Source organism: Eublepharis macularius, chromosome 4 (assembly GCF_028583425.1).
Source record: "Eublepharis macularius isolate TG4126 chromosome 4, MPM_Emac_v1.0, whole genome shotgun sequence".
Lineage (NCBI taxonomy): Eukaryota > Metazoa > Chordata > Lepidosauria > Squamata > Eublepharidae > Eublepharis > Eublepharis macularius.
The window spans coordinates 74,015,376-74,036,324 of NC_072793.1; the positions used below are offsets into that span (position 1 = coordinate 74,015,376).

At 40.9% G+C, this 20,949-nt stretch overlaps 1 protein-coding gene across 1 annotated transcript in view; it reads left to right on the plus strand.

Moving 5' to 3' along the window:
• Positions 1 to 20,949, plus strand: part of PCBD2 (pterin-4 alpha-carbinolamine dehydratase 2) — a 56,513-nt gene that overhangs the window by 1,908 nt on the left and 33,656 nt on the right. The window contains exon 2 of the mRNA XM_054978515.1: positions 5,010 to 5,141. Coding sequence (XP_054834490.1) covers positions 5,010 to 5,141 — 132 coding nt within the window. The remainder of the gene's footprint in view (positions 1 to 5,009; positions 5,142 to 20,949) is intronic.

Genomic DNA, 20,949 nt, shown 5'->3' on the forward strand with positions numbered 1-20,949 from the left:
TAAATATTATTCTTATTTTCTCCTGTAACTGATTGTGTGAGGCAAATAAGCCTGAGAAAGTGATTTAGCTGGTCAGCCGAGTGAGCTTCATAGCTAAGGATTTTAACCCATATTGTTCCTGGCCGAATCCAGCACTATCCACTAAATGACATTCCAAAACTATTTTCCCAAAGTGGTAACAATGTTGCAGCAAAAATATTATTTATTTTTATTTAAGTTGTTTATTACACTTTAAAGGCTAACAATTTTATTTCACTGTATATTTCTGTGGACTAAAGTTTACCTCTTCAGATGTTGTGGATTAACTTAGTAAAACTTGGCATTGCTAGCTAGTTTTCCCCCCACTATCTCCTATGTGGTCTGCCCGCATTGCATTTGAGTCACTGTATTGCATTTGAATAAGTGGACTCTAGTTCATGATAATTTGTGCGGAGATAAAATTAAAAAACTACTGTCATTTATTTTAAAAATATTGTGTAATTCTGCCAGATATCTATGATTTCAGTACTACTAGCATTTTATTTTACTCTCATGATATCCTATACTACAAAACATTTAGAGAGTTAATAAATAGAAGAGCAGATCAAGCATCATCAGCATTGTAAACAGAGATGCATGTTAACTTCATAAATAATTTGGGCATGTACCACATATAAGAGGCAGTTGGATCAAACATGCCTTCCTCCTACCTTTTGCTTTGGTATGACATCCCCCCCCCACACACACTTATAACAGAGGATGAGTATTTCATATGATGAGTGTGGTGCTTGCTGCTGGATACAGAATTCAGTATTCTGAGAACTTTAGGTTTCATGTGAAAATGTGTGGGCAATTGATGGCGATATCTCAGAAGCTAGACACAAGGTTTAATACAAGAGTGGCCTGAGAAGTGAAAGGGCCCTGGAGCAAGTCAAACTAAGTTGCCCCTACTATGCTACACCCCAGTGCTTTAGGGCCACTCAGCTCACCCACTGCATCATCCCCTGACCTGGAAGCAGAGCAGAGGGAGACAGTGGGTGAGCTGACACAAATAGCTGTGGCTGATGAGGGATCGGGGCCAAGCAAGCCCTAAGATTCAGGCAGAGTTGCTGGGGCTTGGCCCTGCTTGTTCCTGGCCTCCAGTGCCCTCTAGGGCAGTGACCTATCAGGAAATGTGTCCATGTTAAATGGCCATTCTGCCCCTGTTTAACAGAATTTCTAGGTAATAGTTAATGGGCATTAATTAATATGGGTCTAGCCCCATATGACTCTTTGCCAATTGCTTGCAGAATAGTTTATGCAAAATAACGATGTGCAACCGTATGTTATGCCTAATGCAGACAGAGTCCAGCATGTAACAATTCTATCACGGAATTTGTTTTATTTTTTTTTAACATTCAGGATGTATGTAGCACAGAGTTACGTGAAAGCTTTCATTTCAAGTACTCTATTTGGTATGAGCCTTTTAAAAAAATCTTGCTTCTTTTCTAGCAGGTCTTCAGTATCCACAAAGTCTGAAAATTATTTTGGAAAGAAATTTCTGAAAGCATGAAATCACTGAGTTGGTGTAAACTGTCCCAGTGTTAGCCATTTAGTTTAAGGTGGCTGCTAGGGTCTGAAAATGGGCAGTTGTCTCAAGGTTTATATGAAAAGGCACTTTTCTGTAGCCTGTGGGATTTTTCTAGGAGCCAGAGAATCCTAACTTTTATTTATCCATGTTTCTTGAAGTTCTTCTGACAAATTTATATTTCTACTAATAAATAGTTTGTATTGCTTAACAAGATCCCAAACGAGTATAACTATAATCTTAATAAAAATCCTTTTCTTTAGGAATAACCCCAATCTTCTAATTAGTGAAGTTCAGATTTGGTGGAGATTATATGGAACTTTGTATAAATCACAGGGTGAACTTGTGTCAGTTTTTTGGAGTGGTGAGTGGGTTTTTCCCTCTGTCTAAAGAATACAGGATTTACAACCTATACGTTTGTGTTTCATCTTTGACTCTGCCCTTGATTTGAATGAGTCAACAGGTGCCTTGGGTTTTCTGTAAAGGGAAAAATGCTACATTCTTATTTCACGAGTTAGTTTAGTGGTGGCTTCCAAAAATATAAGGAGAACTAGTTACCCAGTGACTTTAAAACAAACATTGCTAGTACAGCCAAGTTTTCCTGATGTGGTTTTCCTGTGCAAAGCCACTGGAAAGGAAAGTAGAAACATTTAACATCCGAAGCAAACTGTATCTGGACATTGAAATGTCAACACTGGACAAACAAGCGAAATAGTCACACTTGATCCATGATTTAATGTTTGTATATTACCATGTGATTGGTTTTTAGGTAGTTAGTAAATTAAAGCAGAGCTATTTAAAATCATCCAAGAAACCCAGGGTATAGTTTAGTTTATCATTCCATAACCTGTATCAAAAGATAATGCCAAAAGATAATGTAGTTAATATTTAATTTCATTAGCAGGATGGAGATTTGAGGCTTGTGCCCTTTGGTTCAGGCTCCAGCAAAGCATCTGAAATTTATCAACTAGGCTGAAAATCATTGCCGATCCCCGCCTCCCCCTGCTTCTTTATTTTTGCTGTCCCCCACCGACAAAAGCTTGAACTATATTTTATGTCTTTTGATCTGAGGTAGAAATGTAATTCTTGAATAAATCTAAATTGAGTAAATTCATGCAGATTTATGAAACACTGATCATTCTGTTCTCAATTTTACAGTAGTATTCAGTGCTTAAAAGTATATTGTGTGCAGAAGATAACTGAAAATGTAATTGTGGAATATCTTAGTTTCTTCTTATAGTGAAATTATACTGTTGCAGGCAAATAACTGGCTATGCTAACTGAAGTGCTTGAGGTTTTTTGTACAGTCATGTTAACTTTTTAAAAAAAATTGACTGGATTGGAATACTGATTGAAATTTGAAATAGAGTGCCATCTAGTGGTTAAGATTAACCTTTTGTACATCTAACAAATGCAGTTTCTCAAATATGTAGTATTCTAGTTTCAGAGCTAGATCATTGAATGAATGAACAGTTGAATCTTTAGTTACTCAAATGTTTAATCGATTTTTCAATAGAAAAGTTCTTAATTAGATACCAGTGTACCCAAAAGATTGGTTAAAATTATCCTTTGAGGGGCCAGTGAGAAATTCTTAATCGGAAGGGCTTCTGCTTATTGTCAGTATGCTGCAAGTGTATTTATAATGAAATGATAATTAGTAAATAAGAATTTACATTGTAATGAGTTTTAATAATATTTTGAGCAAAACTTTTTGCCTATCCCATCAAGATAAACTTTTGAAAACTTCCCCCTTGTTCCAGCTGACCCAAAGTGACGTCATTGTGCGGTCTTGAGTTCCACCACTGAGTCTCACCACCTCTTTTCCTAGAAAAAAAGCTCTGCAACCATCATAGCCATTCTTAGAAACATCAGTATCCATATCTGGGGTGTCATATCTTTTTATGGACTAGAATTAGAAATATGGTAAACTTGTAAGAAAATAATGATGAAGGCATAATGCTCCCAAGCCTGACTTCTTAACCATGGTTAAGGAGTTGGTTGCAGGAATTTGTATTCCCTCACTGTCTTCTTGCTAACCTTAATAATTGTTAAGGGTTGCAGGAGTACAGGCTTTATTCAAGATAAATGGTAACTAGGGGCTGCTCTTAACAAGGAATTCAGTCTTTCACATTATACTTTCAAATCCTTAAGAGCAACTCCCTGGTTAACATTTACCATAATCTTGGACAGTACCTACATGGGGAGGAGACGGGATGATCCATACACAGTGAATAAGGGGATGACCTGGGGAAGGGCAGAAGAGGACATCATCTTTCAGCCTGTTCCTGTTAACTTAATTGTGGCTCCTTACAGGTGTAAAATATGTAGGTCCAGTAAATATCTTGTTGTAAGGGATTTTTCAAAGGGTATACTGCTTCCTCAGAAGAAGTGTAATTATGCATGTAATATACAATATATAAAATACTTTCTACTATTGTATGTTCATCTCATTTTGAAGCTACATGATTACTAATTTATCGGATAAGAGCCATTTTAATAACCCCTTTCTAGGAATAAATGAAGATAACGGCCTATGTTTATACATAATAAACTCTGAACTGAACTGAAACTATTGACAGTAAATATTTCAGGATTAACAGTTTTGGATAGTTCTAAATCATCCAGCTGTAGCCACTATTGTAGTACAACAGTACTTCTGAATATATATAATAGCTAATTTGGCCAAAAACGCTACATATGATCCCTGTGAAACCAAGCTTAACAGTTCTGTTGATTTCAGTGAAAGAGAATTAAGCACTCACTCACTCCACTTCCTTATGGAACTAGCGGGATTTAACATCCATAGGTTTAGGTCCTGTAGATTGACTTTGCTTGTTTGATGGTTTAAACATGTAATGAAGCCATAGAATAATTTTTCTCCCACTGTTGTCCTGCAGAACTTTGTTTCTGTAAAACACAAATCAGTATGTCCACAAATACATACATTTTTGGCTAAACATTAGGAAGAACTTGCTGACAGAGTGGTCCCTCAGTGGGACAGGCTTCCTCAGGTGGCAATGGGCTCTCTTTCTTTGGAGGTTTTTAAGTAGAGGCTATATGGTCACCTGACAGCAATACTTGTTCTACGAACCTAGGGAGATCATGAGAGGGAGAGCTGGAAGGGTTACATCAGTGCTTAGTTCTCCTGGCTCCTTCTTACATGCCCAGGGTAAGGCCAATTGCCAGCTTGGGGTCAGGTAGCAGTTTTCCCCAGGCCAATTGGTTAGGGATCCTGACGGTGTTTTGCCATCTTCTGGGCATGGAGTAAAAGTCACCAGGTGTGTGTGAGGGTGGGGTGGGGTGGGGTGGAGAGATATTTGTGAATTTCCTGCACAGTGCAGGGGGGTTGGACTAGATGACCCTGGAGATCCCTTCCAACCCTATGATTCTATTATTGTTAAGGAACAGTGTTACTAACTTTGATTTGGAATGCATGTTCTTTCTACCCTTTCTCCCTTGATAGTCTTCACAGTCTCACTGGTTGACCACAGAAGAAAGGAACCAAGTTTTGTATGACCTCAAAGCTGCAGGATGGTCTGAGCTAAGCAAAAGGGATGCTATATACAAAGAATTCAACTTCAAAACTTTCAATCAGGTAAATACTATGAATGACACCTAATCCTAATTTAAAGGAAGTGAATTTATCTCAATTTGATTTCTGTTCAGTTATATTTGAAAATATTTATAAAACCAGCAGTGCTGGTTCTTCAGAGACCTAATATATTCATGTAACTATTCTGAATCTGGAGTAAAATCTGGGTGCTTATGAGAGGGAAACGTGAAAACTCTTCCCCTACTCTTTTCTTTCAGTTGGCTGTTCTGCTTTCAACATTCTGTGCTTCATGGATCATATTCAGTTGGCCTTGGGTTGTCTTTTTTGTTAAAAGCTAATTTACAAAGTCATGGTTTTGCCAAAGTTAGGAAGCCACCAGAGTATGCAGGCGTACTCAGACTATGCTGGTGCCCTTTTTTTGCTGCTTACATGATTGACATCCAATTCAGTTCAGTACTGGATATAGTGATTAGCTTGATTTCCATAGGCACTTTACATCCTTTGAGTTAAACTGCCATTATCATGATGAGACAAGGAATGGTGCCAGAGAAATTCAGGGATCATGAGTCTGAACCTCAATATTTCTGACACCAGTCCTGATTTGAGAGCTACTTAGTTGTCTTTTTCTTCAGTGCATTTTTTCTGATTTGCAAGAAGCAGCACAAAGCCACCTCATTGGAGATTTTGAAAAAAATGGAGAGAAAAATGATGTCTTCTCATCAGGGTGATTGGACTGAAAGAGTCACAATGGGAGCGTCATAATTTGTTATCTCTGAAGCAAAGCTTTACAGCCTGATCTTAAATGTGGTCAGATGTAAGAGATCAATTACTGGATTACCTTTCTCCTAAAATGTTTATGAACAGCAGCAGCAGTTGTTGTGGTAGTATGGGATTGGGACCAAAACTCGGGGGGCAGTGGGGAGGGGTTTTTTTCCCCTAAAAAAAAACAAAAACAAAACCTTTGTTCCTATGTTGTTTTAGTAGTAAAAAAGCAACCTACACATGCAGCTGCCATTTGTCTCAGTAGGAGAACACCGGGTATACTTGTGTGTACCCATAGCAGGCAAATCAAGATGGGTAGCCGTGTTATCTGTCCGTAGCAGTAGAAAAGAGCAAGAGTCCAGTAGCACGTATAAGACTAACAAAATTTGTGGTTGAATAGAGAGACTGCTGAATTGCAACTGATAATGAAGCTCAAGACAATGCATCCACCTGGACTGAATCGAGACAAAGGCTCCTATCTCATTACCAATGCTGATTTCTCAACACCCACTACCCCTCTGCATACCCCACCCTATTCAATCATGCCTGCCATTGTAATTCACCAGCTATTATCATTTGGCTTCTGCAATCACTCCACTCTCCAAGATATAAGGTCAGATGGACTCACTTTTTAGCTGTATCTGAAGAAGTGACCTGTAGCTCACGGAAGCTTATACCCTACCACAAATGTTGTTAGTCTCATAGGTGCTACTGGGCTCTTGCTCTTATCTACCATATCAGGCAAATAACAGTTCTAAGATGTGTTCACTTATATTGGGGGAAATGGCTTGAGGGGAAAGAGTTAACTTCTCTCTTAGCACCATGGTTCTGAAGCAATTTAAGAGTGTCTGCTAATTATAGGAATTTAATAACACAAACATAAGAACATATGAGGGACAGTGTGGTATAGTGGCTAGAGTGATGGACTAGGATCTGCGTGACCCAGGTTCGATTCCCTGCTCTACCATGGGAACTTGCTGGGTGATCTTGGGCCAATCACAAACTCTCAGCCTAGCCTACCTCACAAGCTTGTTGTGAGGATAAAATGGAAGAGAATGATGTAAGCGGCTTAGGTCCCCATTGGGGAGAAAGACAGTGTCTAAATGAAGTAAAAAAGAAGAAGAAGAAGAGTCCTGATGGATCACATCAGTGGTCCATCTAGTCTAGCATCCTGTCTCACACAGTGGCCAACCATTTACTATGGAGGGCCAACAACAGGACACAGAGCCTGAGGACTTCACCTGATGTTGTCTCCTGGCACAGATAATCAGAGGTTTAGTGCCTCTGAATGTGGAGGTTTCTTTTAGTCATTGTATCTTGAGACTTACTGATAAACTTAGTGCTAAAGACATTTAACATCCTGATGCATAACACATTCTGTCCAGTCCAAAGCTTTTGTAGATCGTTGGACTGTTTCTCACATGAAGTGGTACCATGTTCATGGAGTTGTCTTCTGTTTGCTGGTGTGTTGAGGTGGGTTTGGTACTGCATTTTCCTGGGTTTGGTGCGTCTGCTCCAGAGACTTTCCCCTTTGGCATCAGAACTGAGAGGGGTGGAGGTTTGGCGGTCACCCTGATACCTCTGCCTCTCTCTCCTCCATTCTGGGACTAGGAGTAAAAGTCTAGTGCTTTGTCATAGGCCTGTTCCCTCCTCTTCTTAAAGGCCTTGTCCCAGGCTGCATATGTTTGGCAGCTGCCCCAACCCTGTTCACAGTGTAGGCTAATTTCCAGGCACCTATCACATGGCACCTTGAGGGAGCCCCACCTTCTGCTGCTTCATCCCTTCCCTGGGTGATGTGCAAAGTGCTGCTCCAGCTGCCCAATCAGTTTCCAACCTGGTGATCAGCTGTAACACAGATCAAGGGTTTAAGAGCCCAGTAGCCACCATGCTACCTAGTGTCATGTCTCACCACCGTCCAGAGGAGTGGATTCTAAAGGTAATCCTTCACCTCTCACTGCATGGACTTAGGTCAGAGGGGCAGCCACCAGATCAAGAGGGGTATCCCCCCTTTCTAGCTTTTGAAGACCCAAAGTGGCAGCCAGTTGGGGAAGCCCTCTTGGCCAGACTTTGACAGCTAGGCTCACCTTCTCCATTATAAGCTTTTCGTGTATACAGAGAACATTCAGAGCTCCTTACCTAAGGCTTAAATAAACATGGTTGTTGCAGACATGGTTGTTTTAAAACGCTGGGCACTGCTGCACAGATAAAAAGTGGGGTGTGAGAATTAATTTCATGCGAAGAAGTGGTAGTGGATTGAAGGGTGTGGTGAACCCTTCACCAAGCTACCCCTTTCCCCCATCTTTTTTTCTAGCAGCAGTCTCCAAAACTGGAAATAAATTCTGCTGCTAGAAAAGAAGCTGGGAGAAAAGTTCTTTAGACCTTATCCACCTGTTTACTTTTCTGCTTTAATTGCCCACCTTATCCCACTTTAAACTTGCTTGGGACAGTCCACATTGTTATACATGAGTTTTACCACTGAAAGGTTACATAGATTCTAGATTTTGAAAGAGTACTTAATTTTTGTGTACAACGTCACATAACATGACGGCCCCATTGGCTTATGGTGGGATTTAGGGGTGTGCAAAGGAAAAAAACAGTAAATTTGGCTTAGTAATACTGAACTAGCGAAAAAAAAATTGTATTCCTTGAATTCCAAATTGATTCTCCAGTTCAGTTCAGTAATACAGAGCAAATTTGGTTAAGTTTGGCCACTGTTTCTAATGGGAAACTTAATTCAGGCTTATCTGGAAGCCGGGGGGTGGTGGTGGTGGTGGTGATTTTTGACCAAATTTCACCAAACTTGCAGGGTACCTACTTCTGGCTGTTAAAGATCCCCCAAGTTTCATAAAGATTGGACCCCAGGGGGTCATTTTATGCTCCCTTCCCCCCCAAAAAGGTGCCCTCAACCACTTTCCAATCTCCCTTATTCTCTGTGGAGAAAACTATCTGGGGACTATCCCAGGAGGCTGGGGATGAAATTTTGGAAGCAACTTTTGAGGGGACGTACTCCTGACTGTCCTCTAAACCCCCCCCCCCAAATTTCATAACTATTGGACTTGAGGATCTAGTTCTGTGTACCCCTGAACAAGGTGCCCCAAGCCATTCTATTTGTTTCTATTGTGGGGAAAAAGTACAAGCTGACTTCCACTGCAGAAACACGTGGAGCAAGGCTCCCATGGCCAGAGGCACATTCCCAAATACAAGCTCCGCATCAGACTGTCCCACAGAACCCAAGATGACACCCCCCAACCCCAGTTCGCCCTAAGCATGCTGACCAGCCACTCTCCTTTGTTCATAATGATGAGAACTTTTCCAAGTTCTTTCCCAGGGGCACATATGCACAGGGCAAGGATGTCACAGCTGTGACACGCTCTCAAATGCAAGCTCATCCCCAGGGAAGCCAAACAGAACCAAACTGACAGCCCCCTAAATAAAAACAGTACCCCCTTAGCAGGCTGACTAGCCACTCTCCATTGTTCCCTTTGAGGACTGACATCACACCAGAGAATCACCCAAACCAAACTGAAGCGAGGGGGACACTTGCAACTGAGCCCAAAAGAACCAGTGTCATTCACAGCAGCCAGGCACTGGGTTCAGCCAGTGGGGGAACACCACAAAACAGAACCAAGCAGTACCCAGCTACAAATGATGAGGGTGATACTCCTGCAACTGCCTCAGGAAAGAGGGTTTTATGAACCTTCTTGCTGTCACCAGAGGCCAAGTTCGTGAATGGCAACTGTGCTGGTGTGGGCCTCCTCTGTGCGGGTGGAGGGAGAGCCACAGCCCTCCCCCTCCCTTCCCCCTCTCTAGTCTTAGCCCTTGCCTTTCCCTCAGGGCCCCTCTCTGGTCTCCTGTCACTCATTGTTCTGCCCCTTGGTATCTACACTAACTAGTAACTAACTTTATTAAACAAATAAATAACCCACACAAATCACTTAGCCAAAAATCAGTCTTTTAAAAAACCTACCTACCTACTCTGAAAGCTTGCTTTTGAGGTCTAAACCTGGAGATGGACAAACAAATCTATTTTTAAAAGATTCTATTTAGGTATGTGGTGGCACTGTACTATCAAGCAGGTTAATTCCTCTTTAAGAATGAAGCTACCCCTGAACCCCAATCAACAAGTAAGCCTATGAAAAAAATTTACTTCTAATGTACCTGGCCTGTCTCCAGAGGAGCCAGAGAAAAAGGTGGTCAGGGGCCTAGTTAAATGTCACTAATGGGTGGCCTATTTATCTATCAAATTTGACTAATACCTGAACTCTTCTTAATTCCTACATAAGCCTATTAAAGAGGAAAAAACTTTGGTCCCTAAAAGCTACCAATTAAGTTTTGCTTCATAATATCTACAAATAGCTTATCTTAAAAACACTTTTTAAAAGTTTACAAGCCTCAGAATACCCAAAGTACACCCAAACACCACTAGGTGGTTTAAACTAACAAACTGAACAAAGCACCCCAGCGAACACCCCCTCCCCCTGAAGTAGAGCAACCAACAACCATTGAACACCAAACCAAACTTCTATGGTAACAGAAAACAGAACCCAGCAAAAAACACCAAGCCAAAAACTACTATAAAGAAAGAGCACCCCAAGCCTCCACCCTCAAAGAGCAGGTGCATTTAATAAAATTAACTTAAACTATAAAACACCAAACAACAAATCACCCACAACAGGATAAAACAAAAGACACCCCCTCAGAAGAATAAGCAGCAAAATGAACAGTAAATTTAACCAATTTCAAACCAAAGCCCCCATACACACAAAGCCAATTCAAAGTACTCCCACTCACAGCAAAAAAGCAGTTTTGAAAATGCAAAGTAAAAAAACCTTTCCCTTCAACCCTGCCCCTCCCAGACACCAGGCTAACCCTCTGCCTCTAAAGACAGAAAAAAACCCAGTGAGTCTATAACTCTCGACGCAGGCAGCAGCAGAATTCCCCCAGGTGCAGCAACAGGAATCCACTGGGCAACAGGATCCGGTCCACGCATCCAAAGCCTGACCACAGAGAGAGAGCCAGCAGCCAGTAGCAGGTAGCAGGTAGGCAGTGTCTCAGATCTCTTCAGGCACCCAGAGCACACCACTCAAAATGGAGGTTGCTCTGAGGCAAGCCTGCCTATTTAACTCCTTGCAGGGCAGTTCAAAAAAGGCAGTCTCCTTCTAGAGAATCCCATTAGCCAGAGAAGGAGAGCTCCTGCAAGGATTGGCCACTCACTCCCCTCCCCTCCTCCTTCCCTCTCCCTTCTGCTTCTGCCTCACTCCCCCCTTTCTTCCCCCTCCCAACTGGGAAAAGGGGCAGGAAACAGTGTTTCTTTGTTGTTCCTTAGCAAAGGAACAGCAAAGTAAGAGCCCAGCTGAAGTTTACCAAATTAACCCGAATTAATTCAATAAACTTCAGTTCAGTAATACCAAATCTGATTCAGTATTTCCTTTTGAGTTCGGTAGTATCAAATTTCACCAAATCAAATGGATTTTAGTATTTTTAAAGCAACTCAGAACCCGAATTGCACATCCCCAGTGGGATTGCTGTCTAGAAACAACAGGAGATTTACTTTGGAGTTGGACAATGTTCTATCTATCCACTCTACTTTTTTGCATTTTGAAGGTGAATTAAAATGTTTAATATTAAATTTCTTCTGCTGCTTTCAATATTTGTTAACACACAAGAGACTCACAAGGATTTGTGAGAGTATCTGTGAGAACTGGGTTTGAATCTCCTGCCATTGAAGCCATGATATAAATGTAATAAAATAAAATATTGTCTCTCCCACCACCACATTTGTTGCTTCTCTGAAAGTGCCTATAGCCTCTCCCATTTTCATGCTTCTTTCTCTCATTCCCACAAACCAGGCAGCCTACTTTTATCTACTCCCTTGTCTTCAGATATCCCTTCTTCATTCCCACTGGCAGCTTCTTCCACAGAAAACTCTGGTTCATTTGTGCATTGGTTGCCGCCAAGCTGGGACCCAGTTGCACAGTGAAGAACCCATAAGGATTTGAAGAGAGCACCTCACTTTCTCTGAATTGCCTCCCCACACTGTTTCCTCTTTCCCTCCAGCTACCAGCTCCCGTATCCTCTACCCTTTCCCTGCTTCTTTATCTCCTTCTCACCCACTCAGCAATCTATGTTTTATGGGCTACTTATCTTCAGCTTTATTATTTATTTACTTCATTTATGTACCACTTTTTTCCACAATAGGGACCTGACACAGTTGTCCTCACAACAACTCTGAGTTGCATTAGTTTATGAATGTGTGTCTCACCCAAGGTCTGAGCATCTATGACAGAGTGGATATTTGAACCTGCGCCTTCCAGATCCTGATCTGAAGCTCTAACTACTATACACCACTCACTTACGTAGGGTACTTGCTGATATACTGAAGCAAGCATCTAGTCTTGCATGAGTCATGCAAGTCCCATGGGGTCAGGGGAGCTGGTGGTTGCTGCCTGGCCTGGCCTCAATGAATCCTTGCTGAAGGGGCAAAACAGCCTTGGGAAGTGTCCTTCCCTCATCACCTTTTTTTCCTGAGAGAAACCAAGATGTGAAGGCTGGTAACACTTTTGTGGTTGCCTAGCAACTTCACTAATGGCCACTGAGTAGGCATTCATTTCTTAAAGCCAGAGGCACTGCTTCTGTAATGTCAGCAGGAGAGTTAACCCCTCCCCAAAATGTGTGCATGTGTGTTTTTACATTTCCAATTTTTCTGCAAACCTGAAGATTTCCTCTGGTTTGTAGGAAGATCTGTCTATTCATGGCCACAATCTCCAGATTTACATATTCACTGACGGGGCAACATTGAAAATTAGATATACTGATGATGTTCCAGTGCCTTTCATTAATGGAAGCTTCCAAAAGCATAAGAAAAATAGATTACACCTAAAACTTAGCTATGTATTCATATTGTATGATGTTTCAGCTAGCACAGTTTTGAAGAACAGAAGTTTGCTTTTGCTTGCATCAGTTTTCCTCAAGTCATTAAATCTTCTGTTTACGGAACATAGTGTGAATATTTAACCAAAGTCAGACAGCTGAGAAATATACTTTTCTCAATGATTTTCACCTTGCCCTTTACAGATGGCATAAAATCAGGTGTGTAAAGAGTTGAGAAGCTGAGTTGACATAAAAGCATTTTTGATTTATGAGTTGCAGATGATATTGAGTTGATCTGTTCACTGAAATTTTATTGCTTTCACAGATAACACAAATGATGCATTAAAAATTCTGTAGTTTTGTTCATGCCAGGTTTTGAAGACTGTATATCAACAGATGTTAAGATTATAAACACTGCTCTCTCTGCAAAGTTTTGTAAGTCCATAAGCATAAATTTGAGAGTTGTGTATTATTTCCAGTAGTGGGAAGAATAGGCAGATGCTTTGCAAATTTCGGTTAATTTGGCTCTGTGCCTTTTTCATGGGAAAAGCCTTTCATCTATATGCTGGGTTTTAAGTTACTATGTTATGAAATTGTTGTATAATGCTATGTTTAGAAATTCTGACAATTTCATATTAAACGTTATAAAAATGAGCTGGGAGATTTAAGCCCAGAAACCAAAGCTGGAGAAACATTGACATTTTCATGTAGCAACCTACTGCAGAGATTTAAAAAAAATTATATACTAATAGCCAAGTGGCCCTGTTCTGAGAATACTTACATCTAGAGGCTGCAGCCATGAATGGACAAGATAGGTCTTACACAGCTGAAAAATGCCCCAGGTTTGCAGAAAAATCTGAAATTAAAAAAAAAATACATTGGAAGCCCCCAAATGATAAAAGGACCACCTTTTTCTTGCTAGGCAACCAAAAGAGTTTAGCCAGGCTTGATTTCTGTCAGTAAATGGCGAGGGGAGGGGAGGGGAGGGGAGTGCGGAGGGCCCTTCCCAAAGCTGTTTTGGCTTTTAAGGGAGGACTCATTTGGACCAGGCACAGAAGCAACCACTGGGTGACTTGATACCTCATAACTTGCATGACTCACCCAGACCTGGCTGCTTCCTACTGTTGAACCGCAGACCCACACCCCAAAAATCAGTGTAGTGGTTAGAGTTTCAGAGTAGGATCTGGGAGACCCAGGTTCAAATCCCCACTCTGCTGTGTAAGTTCACTGGGTAACTTTGATCCAATTACACACTCTCAGCCTAACCTACCTCCCAGGGTTGCTGTGAGGAGGTGAGGAAAATGATGTAAGCTGCTTTGATCCTCATTGTGGAAAAAGTCAGTATATAAATGAAGTAAATTGAGAAACATAGGTGAAAATGGGGGACAGGTAAAAGGTAAGTAGTTTAATGGTATGGAGGCTACCAAGAAGAGGGAAAGAGAAAATAGTGTGAGGAAGGTGATACAGCGAAAAGTGAAGTGCCCCTTGCAAGTCCTTGAAGATTTTCTACCATGACATTGGGCCTGGCTCAGCCAGCTCCATGCAACTGGGCCACAGGAAAGAGGCTGCAGGTGAACACAGGGGGGCAGGTAAAGGTGAGTGGGAAGAAGAGAAGGAAGTAGGGAAGGGGGAGAGGCTGTGGGGGCAGGGAAGGGAAAGAGGGCATGGTGGGGGAGGGGATAATGAGATGCCCCACACAAGTCCTTGCAGAGCCTCACTTGTTTTTCTCAAATACCATTCTGATGTCTCATTAATGTCCATAGAATATTTGCCTTCTATTCCATAAAATTGGCCTTGTTATTTTATTGAGATATTGATATTGATAATTCTTATCCAAAACAGTTTATACATCAAAACAGTTCTGTGTTTTTTTGCATTGTGTTTGTGCCAGTAGAGAACCTTATCACTATGAGCAGGGTTTCTTGTATGTGTAATATACCCCATTTGTAGTTAACAAGTCAATCAGTTGACCAGTCAAAAATTTTATGAAGCCAAGAAAACCATAGTGTCTCTGGCAGCTTGTTTTATTTCATTACACTGTCCTGTGAGCAAGGGCATGAGTGAGGGCCCCTTGCTGGTCCTTCAGTTGTATAGGGCACATGGAAACAGGAATGAAACAATCATCACTAGCTTTGATCACTGCCTAAGACCACTTACATTCTAGTTGTATCTGAAGAAGTGAGCTGTGGCTTATAGGTGCTACTGGAATCTTGCTCTTTTCTACTGCTACAGATAGAATAACACAGCTACAAGTGACGAATGACACTTGAACAGCAAGTGGATTGAATGGAGTGCAAGTGAACAGGGAGAAATACACTTTCCCTTCAAGTGTCATTTGTCACTTGTAGCTTCGCCCTAAGACTTCTCATGATACTCATCTAGCTTGCTGGAGGAACTGGGGAGTCCCTTTCTACAAGTGCTCTGACTCTGTAATGTTCCTGTAGTGGGGCTCTGAGAACAGCTTGTCACTTGCCTACTTATTACAACTGTCTTTAAAAACTAATGTTCTGATTTTTTAAAAAATAATTGCTGTTACTTTGTTTTATTTCTGTTTTAATTTCATTTTTGATTTTTTTGTATGGGTGTAGGCTGACCCTAGTGATCCAGGGTAAAAGTCAAAGAAAAGAACTGTTCTTTTTGTTTTGTCACATTTATAGAAACTGTTCCAATCATTATTTAAAGTCTTATAATAATAATTCATCGCAGTGTTTAAAAAGTTTACTTCACTGTTTCACAGTAACAGTAAACTAATTGAGTTTTGTCATTAGCATAAATGTAGAACCTGCCAATTAAAGAATATTTTTGTTCTAATAATAATGCTTTAAATACTTGACCATTATTTGTCAATTTTCAATTGGTCAGTTGATCCCATCTCTTTTGACAGTTCAAATGCTAAATAATCTGGTGGTAAAAACTGACCATAAGACAGAATCTTGCTCAGTCTGTGGTGAATACTAGTCAATGTTGGAATGTTAAGTCTCCTTTGAGCTACCTATACGAGATTTCCACCTTGGAATGTCAGACATGAAAAATATATTTCTAGAAGTAGTGACAAGAATGAAATACATGAGCAGAATTGGTAGCCATTTGCTAGACTGCTTTGTGCAATACTGATACTATGGTATTGAACCTTGGCTCTGCTTACATTTTTGGAAAGATCACTTTCTTTTTTAAGAGAGAGGATGCAAAGAATAGGAATTGAATATATGATACTTTCTTGATATAATTTGTATGTAGTTTAGAGATGGGCACGAACTGGGAAAAAAATGAACCATGTGATTCGTAGCTCGTCAAATTTCACGAACCATGAACTTTCAGGAACCTGCCCCTGGTTCGTGAACCGGTTCATTTGGTTCTTGAAAATGTCGCATCCGGGTCAGAAAAAAGATCACTTCCAGGCCAGCAGAAGGTCACTTGCAGGCCTGAAGAAGTTCACTTTCGGGTCAGCAGAAGGTCTGCAGGAAGTTCACCCCCTGTTGCCTAGGAAACTGATTGATTGGCACCAGGCTATCTGCAGTAATGAGCCAAAAACCGAAGCAAACGAACCAGTCTAAAGTTCATGGCGATTCGTCAGAAATGAGATCTGACGAACCGTGGTTCGCGAACCACAAACTGGCCTGGTTCGTGCTTAATTTTGGTTCGTATTTCGGTTCGTGCCCATCTCTAATGTACTTTTTTAAGTGTAGATACAAATATATTTGAAGATAGATTACTATCTATGTAGATTAAAACATACTTCATTTAAAAAGCAAAGTAATGAAGAACAGATTATGCAGCATCCACCAGGCCTTTTTTTTCTTAATGTACTCAGTAAAAATCGAAGTATTCATGATGATGGAATTCTGTAACTGGAAATCCAGTGGCTCTAAACTCCAGCAACAGTGTGTATGCAACAGTGTTATTGTGAGAGGTTTAATGCTGATTTGGGAATGAAGCACTAGGGAAACTTCCCTAATTGAAAAGCCTTTTCCCCATGGTTTGCTTTATGGTAGGGCAAAACAAGATAAGCTTAAAGTGGCCTGGAAGGCCATTTTTGATCAGGAAGGTGTAAGGGCCAGACTCAGCAGTTCACACTTCTAAGGATGCCAAGCAACTCTCAAAGGCCTTCACTATGGGTAGTAGGAGTTCTTTATTGATCAGTTGCCAGTATCGTACACTGACTCCAGGAATAACGGTTGCAGGCAAGCATCTACATATATAAGCTTTCCCCGTGTGGGCAGTTTCAAACCTCCACCCCCTCCCCCATGATCAGTGAAGTGGGACAATTCCTAACCTTTCCCCCTTTCTCTAACTGTCAGCCAAGCAGGAAAAAAACAGGGATGATGTAGTAGTCTCCAAGGTAGGCGCCTCTCTCCAGGGAAAGAGAGAGGACTCAGAGAAGTTTACAGATAACGGTGGGAACGTGTTCCTCCCTGGCATAGTTTCACACCCCAGGTTCAACTGAGAATGCAAGTAACATTTGCTCCAACATGTATTCATAACATACAGCACAAGCACACAGTAGGCACACCAGGTATGACTAGTGATTGCAAGCACCTGACAACACCCTCCTTTTCCCAGCACTATGTCCATGATCTCTGGTAGGCCCCCATGTGGCTGCATGTTAGGCCAATTTACATGTTTGGAGATCCAGTCACAAAACTCCAGCGTCATGTGTAGTTTGGTTCTAAATGTCTTCCAAAAACCTAAATTAGCAAAGGTCATACTTCCAGATTGTTGGAGATGAGGCATCTTTCTGTTTTATATCACCATTGTTAGTTTCATCTTGCATCCTAGATTTTGAGAAGAGTCATTTTCCAATACTGGATTTAATCACAAAAGGAATTTCCTTCAGAATAATGTTTTTGACTGGAAAGATCTTTCTTACAGCTTTTATAGGATGCACGGAATATGATCATAGTTGAAAGGGTAGAGGAAATGGTGCTTCTTGGTTTTGTAACCTTTTTTTGCAGTTTCCTTCTTTCCGCAGTATTGTTAACCAGGTTTCCTGTTTATTTTGGCCAAATAGCAATACAAGAGAGAAAGATATTTAGAAAAAAGGGGGCAAATGAAGAACTACAGAACTAGCTGGAATACTTCAAGGCAGTTTACAAAAACTACTATGTTTATTAAATAAAGGCTTCAAGCTAAAGACTTTCTTTAGCTTTTAGTATAACTTTTCTGCTTCTTACATCTGATGTGAGAAAGTAAACTGTGTGTATGAGTGTCAAGAGTGTATTTAATATTTCAGATTAGTGAGTATTCATGTTCTGAGGTTGCTAGTTTTATTTTAATATGCATGATAACATTACACCTTATCTTTATTAAATGCATGAATAATAATTTCATCATGTTAGTCTGTGGACAGGTTGTCAAGCCAATTATACAAGGTAGTAAATTTGAGCGCGCCCATTGTATCAAATAGAGCTTTATGGAGTGAAGATCTTTGAAGGTTACTGCCTTTATCTGCAGATATCCTGAACCTTAAAAATGTTGACTGTGTCCTTTTATCTTCTTTCTGGATATATATTTGTAAAAATAAGACTTGTACAATATGTGAAGACACCTTTTGGAATATATTAAATGGCAAGTCTTGCATAAATGTCGACTCCCCAGCATCTCTTACAATAGTCAGTAAAAATCTCAAAAGCAAATAGGCTTTTATGTCTTATCAAAATATTTGTGCAAATGCAGCATTTTTTCACAATCTGAGTCAACATATTTGAAGGTCTGTCTCTCCCGGTATGGCCTTTGCTCAAGTAAAGTGTTTCTGAAGATAGAAGGATTTGTGTGTGTGGACTGCAATTTTCTTGCCTCCCCACTCCTGCTGCAGTCTGAAATCCTGTTCCTGGTGGATCCTCTGTCTGCAAGGGAGATAGGGAGTCATTTTTGGCTTCCTTAGGAGGAGAGAGGTGGGAAATTGTACTACGCTAGCAGAAATCCACCCACAGAGATGCCATTCTGGAGCTAGGCCATGATCCTGTGGACCACCTCAGATCTGCTTATCAGTTTCTCCTCATTGTCCACTTCATTCAGAGGGTTCATTTGTTTGGCATTTTCAGCTATTGCTCCAACTCTCTAGAACCATTTACTGGAGGATATATATACAATTTTTTTGTTGGCTTTTCAGAGGATGTGCAAAATACTTCTCTTTCAGAGAAAGGAGACTATGGCCTCAGTCTAGGAATTTCTTTTCCAAATGACCAAATAACTGTTGCTTTGTGACACTTCACATAGAAGCCAATTGTGTTGAGGAAATCTAGCCTCCACACCCAGGTCTGTTCTTGAGGATGTTAGGCCTCAAGTCGATAGCAAGCTCCTAAATTTCTCTGCCACAGTATGGAAAGGAAGCAGGCAACCTGAGAATAATGCCTCTTAGCAACAATAGGTCAGAGTGGACCAGATGGATCTGCTTCTGTAAAAGATTTGCTTTCTAGTCTGAACAGTAAGGGGAATCTGTCTGCAGTAAAGATTCTTCAACTTTCCTTGCCTTTCTTCTGAACTTGGAGGAAGCTTGGCCTGGCAGCGACTCTATATAATGGGATGATTTCTGCATAAGGATTCTAGTTTCACTCTGTTCTTCTACTGCTCCTCATTTAGGGTTGCCAGGTCCCTCTCCCCTCTCATCGGGAGAGTAGGGAACCTGGCACTTACCTTGTGTTGGGCACAAGGTCCTTGTTCACACATATGCAAAGCGTGTGCATGCCCTGGGGCTGATGCGGTGATGTCACTTCTAGAAGTGACATCACCGCATTGGCTGCGCAAGCACTTCCACACACTGCATGGGGCCTATTCAACCTGTTGGGACCCAAATTGGCCCCAAGTGATGCACAGGAACGCTCCCGTGGCTGGTGCGACAACGTCACTTCCAGAAGTCATGTTGCTGCTCCCCCATGGAGCATGTATACAGGTTTCCCTGGATGCTTGCCGGTAGGGGGCAACCTCTGGGGGGCTTGCTACCTCCTGCCAGTTGCTAGGCAATTGGCAGGCAAGGTGGCAAATCCCCGGAAGTTTGCTCACCACTGGTGGGCACCTGGGAACCCTATCCTTACTCCCGAACTCCTCCAAAATACTGTATCTCATAGTATTCTCTGCACACCTGGGAAATGTCAGGCCTTTGTTCTCACTAGACCCTCTTGTAGTCTCCCCTCTTGCCCCCCCAAGCTGCTATTTGGGAGATTGGCAAACTTTCTCCAATGACATTTGAAGTGAGGAACTGCTGTTACAAGATGGCATCCCCATATATGCACAGGCCTTTTTAGATCTCAGATTACTAATTCTGCAAAACTACAACTATTGCAATTTTGAATATTTTAAACATTGAATATCTTAAACATAGAATCTTAACTTGTAGGAGTTGTTTTCGCTTCATGCAGAACTTAGAAATGTTCAGCTCAGGAGGGCCAGGCTTATTTATGTATCTGTGAAGCATCAGTTGGCTAACTAGATAGCCCTTGCCAGGAACACTAGTCTCTGCTTGTTGTAACCTTCACATTTGGTACAGTTTCTTGACATGAGCTTTTTTTTTTAAATGAAGAAAATATTTACCAAAAGGTGGAATTGTATTTTTGCTATAGATTTTAATTAATTGGCCCTTTTTTTGATTTAACCAGCCTTTTAACTTGGATCAACTAACAGTGTAATACTGAATGCTTGAGAACTTAATCAATGTTTATACATTCTTTTTTCAGTTTCTCAGGGCATCATTTTGTCTTCTCTGTTGATCAAAGACTAGAAAATTTGTTTTTATGGGCATAGTCAGAATATTTCATAGCTGTCTTGCATATTTAATCTCTCGGCTCCTTGACTGAAAAATGTCCATGCCTTTTTATGTACTGAAAACATAATATCTTTTAGCGTACAATCTGCAGAGTTAAAATGAATTTTATGTCAAGTTCTCAGTTGTGGACCACATCTCTACCTTTTATATGTCACAGTGGCCTTATGTTTCCCCTTTCCATTGTCTTATAGTGAGGTCATTTCTAGTCCTCTGAGAAATTTTATTCCCAGCCAGATGCAGCCCATATATTAAAAGTAGCACCTGTGGCTAATATCACAGCAGCTTACCATAAATTTACATGGTAACCAGGATTATATCTGTCAAGACTGTTAGAAATGTCTAGATTTAATTTGATTTCCAGTATTTGAAGGGGTTCTCCTAACATTTTGCTTCATAACTATATTTTTAAAGTTTTAAAAATCGCTCTGTTAAGTTTTTATAGCACTCCAAGCGCCCATT